Here is an 11682-nt window from a genome sequence, read left to right on the forward strand (position 1 = left end):
TATGCTATTAAAGGGCCTTTATTTAAATAAATTTGTATTTAATCTTTAACCTGCAATCCCATAGAGTAGAATGGTGTCCTTAGGTATTGATCTTAGTTCTTCAAAGATAAATATAACTTTCATGGTAAATATTAACAAAACAATGATTTTATTAACTTTCATATTGCATTGTGATACAATATATAGTATTACTTTATATTATAATCTTAAGTGTTAATAAAATCTTTAATTAGAAATATAAGAACTTAGTAACCTATGGGTCCGGATAACAGGGCTCGACATAGTGAGTTGCAGTGCGCTTGAGCCTGCGTTGGGATGTGCTGTAGCCATGAGATGTAACAGGTGTGTTGGGCACGTGTAGCTTTCCTGCCAGCTCTGGAGGTGCAAAGCCAGCCCCTGCCAGCCTTAGCCTCCTCACCTGTAAGGTGAGACTGGTGATTGATGAGTTACTGATCTGTGGCAAGGATCAGTGAGGTGGTGATGGAAGAAAGGACTTTGGTGACAAGCTTTTGACAGGCCGATTCTTGTAGCTATGTGTGAACGTGTAGGGGTCCGTCTGTAAACATGTTTAACGCTGGTTCTTCCATGAGGTGGGATGTGGGTATTTTTAGGACTTTTATCATCATATAATCTTTTTATGGATGTGATTCTTCAGACTTGTCAGTTTTTCATAACAATGGAAACAAAGCTATTACCATTTCTTATGAAATACCAATTTTCATAGTGGCATGATAGGACATATTATAAAAGTACCTCATGAAAGGACATCTAGGTAGTTCCCAGTTATGAGAAAAACTACAGTGAGCAGCTTTATGGCTGAATTTCTCACCATTCTGACTTGTTTCCAAGATACGGAATTACTTCATCAAAAGGCACATTGACTCGTTTTTATTGTAGTGTTAATACCATTAAAATGTATTAAAATATGTACATATGGGTTTATGTTAATTGAAAAACATTTTTAAAATGTTAGGAATGTTGTGAGCTCTGGTTGGTGGTAGGTTTTTGTGGTGCTGCCAACCCTCTGGGTTCTCAGTCCATGCTGCCAGATTCGACCCACGCTCTGGACTTCATCCGGTCCTGCCCCAGGCTCTCTTTTTTTCCTGTTGCTGGTTATGAGTGAAAGTCCTGGAGGAAGGGGTCTAATGGTTTTACAGTTTGTTCCCTCTGGGGTACTACTCCTGATGGAATTGATGAGTGAGGGAGAGGCAGTGTGTGACTGCTCGGCCTCCTGTTTCTGTTGTTATGGATGCCAGGAGACAGGGCTAGAAGAGAACCAGACAGGGATGGAGTGAGTGCCAGAGCGCTGGCATGCTCTACTGCAGGCACTCACAACCTCCCAGTTCTGTTTGTGTGACTGACAAAACACACACCTGTGGGGCACTGCCTGTCCTTTGACCACAGGCCCTCAGGCGAGGGGAGGCTGAGTGGGCTGCCCTGCACTGACCACCCCTCATCCACCTCCTGCCTTGCAGTGACCTGACCAACGGTGCAGATGGAATGCTGGCCACAAGCTCCAATGGGTCTCAGTACAGCGGCTCCAGGGTGGAGACCCCGGTGTCCTACGTCGGGGAGGACGATGAGGAGGATGATGACTTCAATGAGAATGACGAGGACGACTGATGTCCTCCCCACTTCAAATTCAGCTTCAGGAAAACGTTTAGGAAAAGAAACTTTTTTTTTAATGTGGGTTTTCTGTTCCTTTTGGCCTACTCCCAAGAAGATATTGGTAAGCTATTGAATTTAGATATGCACCTCTGATAAGCAAGGATTGTTTCCCGTAGGATTAGGATGTGCTGTGGATGTGTGTTTTGATACCAGTGTGCTGATGCAGAGCGTTTATTTACTTTTTAGGATTTTGTGTTTTCATTTGCTATTTTTCTTTAAGTGCAGAGTTCATTTTTGCCCCTGAAAAGTTTTTGCTGAGTTTGCTGAAGAAATTGTATTTCATCCACATCCATGAAAATAAAACACCCTCCTGTTGTGGACGGTGAGCACCTGATGCCGCTTATTTGCCGTGAGTTTGGACGGCGCCCCCGATGCCACTTATTTGCCGTGAGTTTGGACGGCGCCCCCGATGCCACTTATTTGCCGTGAGTTTGGACAGCGCCCCTGCTGGCGGATAGCGAGACTGTGGCGTTTGTTCAGTGGTACAGTGTCCAAGCAAACAGCAGAATTCGACTTTTTAAACAATAAACACCATCAACCTTATTGACTTTATTGTCCCTTAAATTATATTGACTGTTGTGATTCCATCAAGTTTATACACTCTTTTCTCCCTATTTTGCAGCAACAAATTGCGAAGTGCTTTTGTTTGTTTGTTTTTGTTTGGTTAAAGCTTATTGCCACGCTGGTGCGGCTATGGAGACTGTCTGGAAGGCTTGGAATGGTTTATTGCTTATGGTAAAATTTGCCTGATTTCTTACAGGCAGCGTTTGGAAACCTTTTATTATATAGTTGTTTACATACTTATAAGTCTATCATTTAAAGACATCTACTGAAACAAATGTATTTGTTTCATAAGCATCTTCCTGTAATCTATTATAAAATTGAAATTAAATATAGAGAATGTTTTAACAATTTTTTAACTCAAAATTTGTCAATCATTTTTAATAGTTCTTTTTTTATAAAAAGAAAAAGGAATTTAAGGACAGGCAGTAGTCTCTTTTAAAATTTATTCACAAAACCCATTAACTGCACAGTTGCTATTAGCTGCCTGTTCTAAAACGATAGTCTTTTTATTGAAACACAAATAAACTTTTCTGTAATATTTTATGGAATATAAAGAGACTTTAATTGTTTGACTTGTTTAACTTGGCACTGTTAGTTTTTATTAATAAAACGCGCATGGGCATTTTAAACAAGCTGTGTTTCTCTAATTCAGGATTATTATCTAGAAATTTGTCTGTCTTGTTGGTTTTACTGTATACTTGAATGAGAAAGTAGATTGTTAGGCCCAGACACGGTAGGCCCGGGTGGTCCCTGTGGGCGTGAACCCCTCCCCCACCAAATGTTGTCTGAGGCACATCCTCTGGGAGCCTACCTTGAAGGTGGAAGGTGGCCAAGGGTGAAGGTCTTGGTGGACACAGGGCAAAGAGGCACCTTCCTTTTTGGTGCCTGTGGTGCAGAGAAAGATAAGCCAAGTTCCTTGGCCTTTTTTCACAATGAAAATTGAGACAAAATTTAAAAGTTTGACTTTGAGAACAAGAATAAAATTGAGAGGATTCTGGGAAGATGGTGGAATAGGAAGCACCAGGAATCTGGCTCCCCAGGTAGACGTCTACCTTGCGGGCAGGATCTGCCTGATGCAGCGGTTCTGTAACTACGGAATCTACTGAAGGCTGACTTTCAAGGGAGACTTGGTCAGCACATTGCAGTTAATTTTGGTCCATTTCAGCTTTCTACCGCAACCCCTGTTCCTTCATTTTTCTCTTACCCCTTTTGGAAGCCAGACATTGAAGACTAGGATGTACAAAATCAACTGTATATATGGGGCTGCCCAGGGAGAGGCTCAGAAAAGACCCGAGAAGACCTTACGTTTACACCTCAGGCTGAACCTTGGCACAGGTATAGCCTAGAGCTGTCAAAGAAACAATAAACACAGCAATAACAAAAATGGCAAATCCTGGGGAACAGGAGACCTCTTTTCAGAGTTTTACCACAGTAATAGATTCACATGTCCAGTTTTCAACAAACAGTGACAAGGCATACCAACAAATAGCAAAGTATGGCCCATTTAAAGGGAAAAAAAAACTGTCCTTGGAAAGGATCTGCTGCCAGGTAAACTAGACAAATACTTTTAAACAACTGTGTTAAAGATGCTCACGGAAGCCAAAGAATATGTGCAGAAAGTCAAGAGAATGATAATAGAACCAAATGCAAGGATCATAATGAGACAGACAACCTGAAAAACCAAAAAGAAATTCTGTAGCTGAAAAGTACAGTAACTGAAATGAAAAATTCATCAGAGTGATTCAAAGGCAGAAGTAGCAAATTTGAAGACAGAACAATGGAAATAACTAAGTCTGAGGAGCAAAAAGAGAAAAGAATGAAGTGAACAGAGCCTATGGGGCCCACGGGACACCATGAGGCTGACCAGTGCACATGTTGGGAGGTCTGTGAAGGAGAAGAGAAAGAAAGGGGCAGAGAGAATATTTGAAGATAATAATGACTGAAAATGCAACAAGTTTAATAAAAGATATGAATATAAACATCCAAGATGCACCGTGAACTCCAAGTAAGATGAACTCAGAGATCCACACCAAGACACATTATAATTAAGCTTTCAGAAGACAGAGAAGATCTTTAAAGCAGCAGAGTAGGAGCAACTCATCACATACAAGGGGCCCCCATTAAAATTATCCACAGAGTTTTCATCAGAAACTGGAGGCCACAAAGCAGTGGGCCAGTATATTCAAACTGCTAAAAGAAAAACAAACTGGGTACCAAGAATCCTACAGCTGACAAAACTGTCCTTCAATTAAGGCGAGGGCAAAATTAAGACATTCCCAGATAAACAAAAGCTGAGGAAGTGTGCTGCCGCTAGACCTGCCCTGCAAGAAATGCTTGAGGGAGTCCTGCAGGGTGGAATGAAAGAACGGTAGACAACAGCTTGAAGCCAAACGAAAAATCCAAGATCTCAATAAAGGTAAATATGTGGGCCATTGTAAAAACTAGTATTGTAAGAATAGGTTGTAACTCCATTTTTTGTTTTTTACAGGATTTAAGAAACTAATGTATTTAAAAGAAGTATTTGTTTTTGAACACACAATGTACTAAGAGGTAATTTTGTGGTATGAGCAACCTAAAGGGGTGGGAACAGAGCTTTAAAGGAGAACTGTTTATACCATTGAAGGTAAGCTGGTACAAATTCATATTAAAGTGTTACAACTTTAGGATGTTAAATGTAACCACCACAAAGAAAATCACTATAGAATTTACAGAAAAGGAAATGAGAAATGAATGTAAACTTTACCTACAAGAATCCAACTTAACATAAAAGAAGACAGTGATACAAGAAATGAGAGGCAAGAAGAGCTAAAAAGCTATAGGGCATATGGAAAAATATATGCCATATAGCAAAATAACAAGTCCTTATCAGTAAGTACTTTAAATGTAAATGGATTAAATTCTCCTATCAAAAGACTGATAGAGTGGATTAAAAACATGATCAACCTACATGTTGTCTTCAAAGTATTCACTTTAGATCCAGAAATGAATAGGTGAAAGTGAAAGCATGGAAAAAGATATTCTGTGTAAATAGTCTCCAGAAGAGAGCAGTAATACCAGACAAAGTAGACTAAATTTTAAAAGTTACAAAAGACAAAGGACATTATATATTAATAAAAGCTTCAATACAGTGAGAACATAAAACAATTAAAAACATTTACACACCTAATGACAGACCATCAAGATTCATGAAGCAGAAACTAACAGAATTGAAGTGAGAAATAGCTCTTTAATTATAGTTGGAGATTTCAATACAGCACTCTCAATCAGACAGAAAAACCAGGAAATAGAGTATACAGTAAGCCAGCTAGATCTCAGACATGAATATACAGAACACCCACGCAACTACAGCATGCACACTCCTCCCAGGTTTCCATGGGACATTTTTCTAGGTACAAATTCAGTCTTGGTAGATTTAATAAGATAGATAACATGCCAAGCATCTTTTCAGACCACAGGAGATGAAGTCAGAAATCAATAACAAGTAATACTGGAAAATTAACAAAATTATGTAAATTAACCAACGCACTCCTAAACAATGAAAGAAGAACTCACAGGGGAGATTTTACAAAATACTTAGAGGACAATGAAAATGCCAAAACTTAAATGTGGCAAAAGCAGTGATAACGGAGATTTATAGCTATAAACGCTTACATTAAAAAACAAGAAAGATCTCAAAATCAATGGCCTAACTTTATAAGTTCAGGCACTAGAAAAAAATCTAAACCAATAGCAAGTAGAGGGAAGACAATTTAACAAAAATTAGAGCAAAGCTAAAATTAGAGAACAGAAAAACAATGGAGAAAATCAAGAAACCGAAAAGTGTGTTTACATCAATAAAACCAACAAATCTTTAGTTAGGTATACTAAGAAAGATTGACATTACGAAAATCAGAAATGAAAATGGGAACATTTCTACTGGCTCTACAGAAAGAAAAAGGATTATGAGAGAATAATAGGAACAATTGTATGTCAACATAATAAAAAACCTAGATGAAATGGACAAATTCCTAGAAACAAAACCTACCCAGATTTAATAAAAATAAGCAAAAATCTGAATAGACCTTTGACTAGTAAGGAGATTGAATCAGTACTTTAAAATCTCACTCTGGACCTAGTGTCTTCTCTGGTGAATTCTGCCAAATATTTGAAGAATAACTACCAGTCCTCAAGCTTTTCCAAAAAATTGACGAGGTGGGAACACATTCTCATTCATTCTATGAAGCCACCATTACTACCCCGATATCAAAGCCAAAGACACCACAAGCACAAAATACCAACATGCCTGAGGAGCAGTGATGCAGAAATCCTCAACAAAATACTGGCAATGTATTTAAAATATTATACAACGTAAATACTAGCAGTGTCTTTAGAAGATTACACAGCATGACCTAGTGGGATTTATTTTTAGAATGCAAAGATATGTTGACATAAGAAAATTGATCATTGTAATACACACATAAACAGAATGAAAGCAAAAATCGTGATCATCTCAATGTTGTTTTAAAAGCTTTTTTTTTTTTTTTTTTTTTTTTTTAAATTAGGGATGGAGTCTTGCTCTGTCATCCAGGGTGGAGTGCAGTGGCCTGATCATAGTTCATTGCAGCCTGAAACTCCTGGGCTCAAACTCCTACCTTATGTTCCCAAGTAGCTGGAACCACAGGTGTGTGTCACCATGCCAGGCTAATTTTTTGATTTGTTATCTTTTTGCATAGATAGGGTCTCTGTGTTACCCAGGCTGGTTTTGAACTCCTGGCTCAAGTGATCGTCCCACCTTGGCCCCCCAAGGTGCTTGGATTACAGGTGTGAGCCACTGCGTTCAGCTGTAATCATCACAAGTGATGTACAAAAAGTATTTTATAAAATTCAACATCCTGTTATGGCAAAAAGAACAAACTAGGAATAGAAGGAAACTACTTCAATATACTTCATGCCATTTATGAAAAACTGAAAGAGAACAGACATCAAGGTGAAAGACTAAAAGCTTTTCCTGTGAGATAAGGACAAGGCAGAGATACCCACCCTGGCCTTTTCTATTTAACATAGTACTGGAAGTTCTAGTGAAGCAGTTATGTGAGAAAAATAAATACAAGGCATTCGTATTTGAAAGGAAGAAGTAAAACTATCTCCATTTGTTGATGTGATCTTATATGCAGGAAATCTGAAATAATCCACTAAAAAACAACTAATAAGCAAGGCTATAGGTTGTAAAGTAAATATGAAAGTCATGTGTGTTTCTGTACACTAACAATGAAAATCTGAAAAGGGAATTAAGAAAATAATCCCATTTACAATAGCATCAAAATAATGAAATACCTAGGAATTAACTTGGAGGAGGTGAAAGACTTACAGAATGAAAATGACAAGACATTGCTAAGAAGAATTAACAAATGGAAATGTACCCCATGGCTGTGTGTTGGAACACAGTATTGTTAAGATGTCAACACTACCCAACTTAATCTGTAGATTATATGCAATCCCTGTCAAAGTCCCAATGATTTGTTTTTCAGAAATAAAATCTCATCCTAAAATTCATACAGAATTTCTCAAGTGACCTCAGATAGCCCCAACAATCTTGAAGAGCAAAGCTGGAGGACTCATACTTCTGGTTTCAAAACTACAAATCTGTAATAATCAAAACAGAGCACTATTGGCATAAAGAAAGACCTACAGACTAAAGGAATAGAATAGAGAGCTCTGCCAAACACCCTCACATACTTGGTCAAGTGATTTTTTTGACAAGGGAGCCAAGACCATGCAATGGGGAAAGGGTGGTCTTTTCACAAACGGTATTGGGAAAACTGATTTTTCATGTGCAAAAAAATGAACCTGAGATCTGAACCTGAGGCTTAAAAGACCGTCAAACTCTCTGCAGAAAACAGAGTGGCCGAGCGCGGTGGCTCACTCCTGTAATCCCAGCACTTTGGGGGCCGAGGCGGGTGGATCACTTGAGGTCAGGAGTTTGAGACCAGCCTGGCCAACGTGCTTGAAGCCAAAGGAAGAAATCAAGATCTCAGTAAAGGTAAATATGTGGGCACCTATAAAAGCTAGTATTGTAAGAGGTGAGTATTGTCAAGCTAGTACTGTAAAAGCTAGGTGAAACCCTGTCTCTACTACAAATACAAAACACTAGCCCAGTGAGATGGCGCGCACCTGTAATCCCAGCTACTCGGGAGGCTGAGGCAGGAGAATCGCTTGAATCCGGGGGCAGAGGTTGCAGTGAGCTGAGATCGTGCCACTGCACTCCAGCCTGGGTGACAGAGCGAGACTCTGCCTCAAAAAACAAAAGAAGAAAACAGAGCAGAAGCTTCGTGGCATTGGATTTGGCGGTGATTTTTTTGGATATGACACCAAAGGCACAGGGAAAAATAGACAATGTGGACTTTATGAAAATAGAAACCCTTCTTGCATCAGAAGACAGTGTCAACAGAGTAGAAAGACAACCCACAGAACAGGAGAAAATGTGCACAGCCCCTGTATCTGGTAGGGAATTAATATCCAGGATATATAGAGAACTCTTAAAACTCAACAACCAACCAAACTGATTTAAAAACAGGCAAGGGCTTGAACAGGCATTTCTCCAAAGAAAAGTCTATGAATGGCTTGTAAGAACATGAAAGGGGCTCAATGTTACTATCATGAAGGCAACATAGATTAACCTATAAAATAGAAAATAAACATTGGCGAGGATGTGGAGAAGGCAGAGCCCTGTTACGCTGTTGGTGGGAGTGTAAAGAGCCACAGCCACTATGGAAAACCAAATGTCTGTTCTTCACAGAATTAAAAACAGAATTACCTATGCCCGGCAATTCCGCTCAGGGTATATACCCAGAGACATTTGTACACCCATGTCTACACGTACCACTATTCAGGATAGCTAAACAGCAGAGGCACCCGAAGTGTCCATCCGTGGATGAGTGGACAAGTAAAGTGTGGTTTCTACGGACAGCGAAATCTTAATCTTTGGAAGGAAATCCTGTCATGCTACAACATGGATGCCCCTTGAGGACGTTATACTGTGTGAAATATGCCAGTCATAAAATACTTATATGAGGTACTTAAGAGTCTTTGAATCATGGAGACAGGAAGTTGAACGGTTGCCAGGAGCTGAGGGAGGGGGTGGGGAATGAGTGTTGAATGGGACCGACCTTCTCTTTGGAAGGATGGAGAGGCCTGGAGGTGGATGGCAGTGATGGCTGCAGGATGCTGTGAATGTGCCCAGCGCCACCAAACTGTGCATTAAAAATGGTTAAGATGGTAAATTTTATGTGTATTTTACCACCAAAAAAATTGGAAAGACAGAAGGTATGAAGGAGAGCTAAGTGTTCCGAGTTGGCTAAATCACTGAAAATTCCAATAAAAGACTAGTTTTAGAAAAGTCATTTTTTCCTAATCTTGAATTACCATAAGCATCTCGAGGGTTGTGGAACTTAATAAAACAGCGGGCAGTCGTGCCTCAGAGCGCTCCCTGTGGGTGCATGTGCAGCCAGCACCTGCGGGTGCACCGTGGCTTCCCGTGGCGAGCTTCCTGTGCCTGTGGTTCCCTCCAAGCCTTGGGGTTGAAACTAGGACTGGTGATTCTGAAGGGTGGGGCAGGAGCAGCCTCCGGCTTCATCAGGAAGGGGCTCTGATCAGGCACAGGGGTGCCCTGTGGGTGGGATTGCTGGAGCCCAGGAGTTTAAGGCCAGCCTGGGCAGCATAGAGACCTTGCCTCTAAAGAAAGAAGGGGGCTTTGGTGTCCATGCAGAGTCTGGGGAGGGAGGTGGAGGCTAGGGTTCTGTGAGGGCCTGGAGATGGGAGCTCTGGGTGGCCCTGGGACACGTGGCAGGTGTGTTGGGTTCCAGCTGGGTGGACTTTGACAGTCGGATGGGATGAACTCATGGCTCCACCTTCACTTTGAGGTGGTGTCACCTCTGACCTCTGACCTTCAGCATGGCATGACCTTGCTGAGGTGACCCAGGTGTCCCACATATCAGCCTGAGTGTTCTTAATACACAGTCGAGGGCTGCGTTCATTGGAATATTCTGGTGCTACCGCCCACTTCGTTTCTGTGCCTGGCAGCGCTGTTTTACTCCTGGTTGGGAGCATGACCGCCTCCCGGTTCAGCTTCCTCCTGTGTCCCCAGTGAGCGGGGCGGCTGTCCTCGAGGACCCTGGGCTCGCAGCCAACCTTGCTGGCATGGCCGCCCTTTCCCGCACTGCCTCGGGTCAGTCAAGGACTTGTCTTCTGCCTTCCGGGTTCCTGAAAGAGCTCTCCACTGACTTCTCAAAGGCAAAATTAAAACTCAGACTTAAGTCTTTGGCGCGTAGCCCCTAATTTCCTTCCCTCTCTGTGAATCCTCACTGCCCAGCATGATGGACCGTCCGGGTCTCAGGACCTGATTCCACAGACTCCCACGCCTCCTGCAGGTACCGTGTCTTCCGCCCGGTATGCGGGGGCCACCGGCCACCGCTGCCCCCCGCCCCCCCCCCGCCACACACCCCGCCCGCCCCCCCCCCGGCGCCCCCCCCCTGCGGCCTCAGACGTCCGCCCTCCGCCAGAGTCCCGCCCTCCGCCTCAGACGTCCCGCCCTCCGCCTCAGACGTCCCGCCCTCCGCCTCAGACGTCCCGCCCTCCGCCTCAGACGTCCCGCCCTCCGCCTCAGACGTCCCGCCCTCCGCCTCAGACGTCTCGCCCTCCGCCTCAGGCGTCCAGCCCTGCATCTCAGACGTCCCGCCGCAGCTGTGCTTCCACCTTGTCTCCAGCTTGAGTGGCAGCCAGCGGCGTCAGCTGCACACAAGCGCCTCCTTTCGAGAAGCACAGACTGTGAGTGTGGCCACGCGTCCTGTGACGTAAACTCACGTCTGCGCGGAGACCTTTGCCGGCAGTTTTTACCGGTGGAGTAAGCAGTGGAGATGCTGGGTACAGCGCCTTCCGTCCGTAAATTGATTTCATTAACCTTACAACGTATCTGCAAGGTTTGTAATCTTTCTTCAGAGACCGTTTTTCATGGATTCTGTATCTACTGGGGTGGATGGATTTCCACGTGTCAATCGCTGTGCTTGGAGCCCTTTGGGCACTAACAGCCACGCTACTGAGCGTGTGGAACTGGGACCCAGGCCGCACATCGCCGTCTGGGTGAGCAGCCCGTGGCCTTCAGCAAGAGCAGGTTTGCTTGTTTGGGAGAATGTTCTCATTTCAGTTTTCTGAAAGGGTTAGAGTTGCTAACTGGAGGAGAGACTTGTTCTTGGTGAACGAGAAGTGTGTTTGTAACTAATTGGGTTTTAAACACCATCAGGTTGCTGACACCCTCACTCCCCACTGTTTGCCTCCCGGAGCTGTGAGCATCCTTAGGTGACAACCCCACACCAACGTGGTTTTTGTAATTTCCCTGACTTGCAATTGAGACTTTTAGAATGAGATTTTTAAGGAAGCGTTTGGTTTAATTTTTCTCCCATGTCAGGAAACACATGA

At 42.7% G+C, this 11682-nt stretch overlaps 1 protein-coding gene across 3 annotated transcripts in view; it reads left to right on the forward strand.

Annotated features, from left to right (window-relative positions):
* Positions 1 to 2864, forward strand: part of LOC104671369 (transcription factor Dp-1) — a 33632-nt gene extending 30768 nt beyond the window's left edge. For all 3 annotated transcript variants that reach the window (XM_030922150.1, XM_030922151.1, XM_030922152.1), the window contains one exon: positions 1476 to 2864. In XM_030922150.1, coding sequence (XP_030778010.1) covers positions 1476 to 1623 — 148 coding nt within the window. In that variant the 3' untranslated portion in view covers positions 1624 to 2864. The remainder of the gene's footprint in view (positions 1 to 1475) is intronic.
* The last annotated feature ends 8818 nt before the right edge of the window (positions 2865 to 11682 follow it).

Source organism: Rhinopithecus roxellana, chromosome 18 (genome assembly GCF_007565055.1).
Source record: "Rhinopithecus roxellana isolate Shanxi Qingling chromosome 18, ASM756505v1, whole genome shotgun sequence".
Lineage (NCBI taxonomy): Eukaryota > Metazoa > Chordata > Mammalia > Primates > Cercopithecidae > Rhinopithecus > Rhinopithecus roxellana.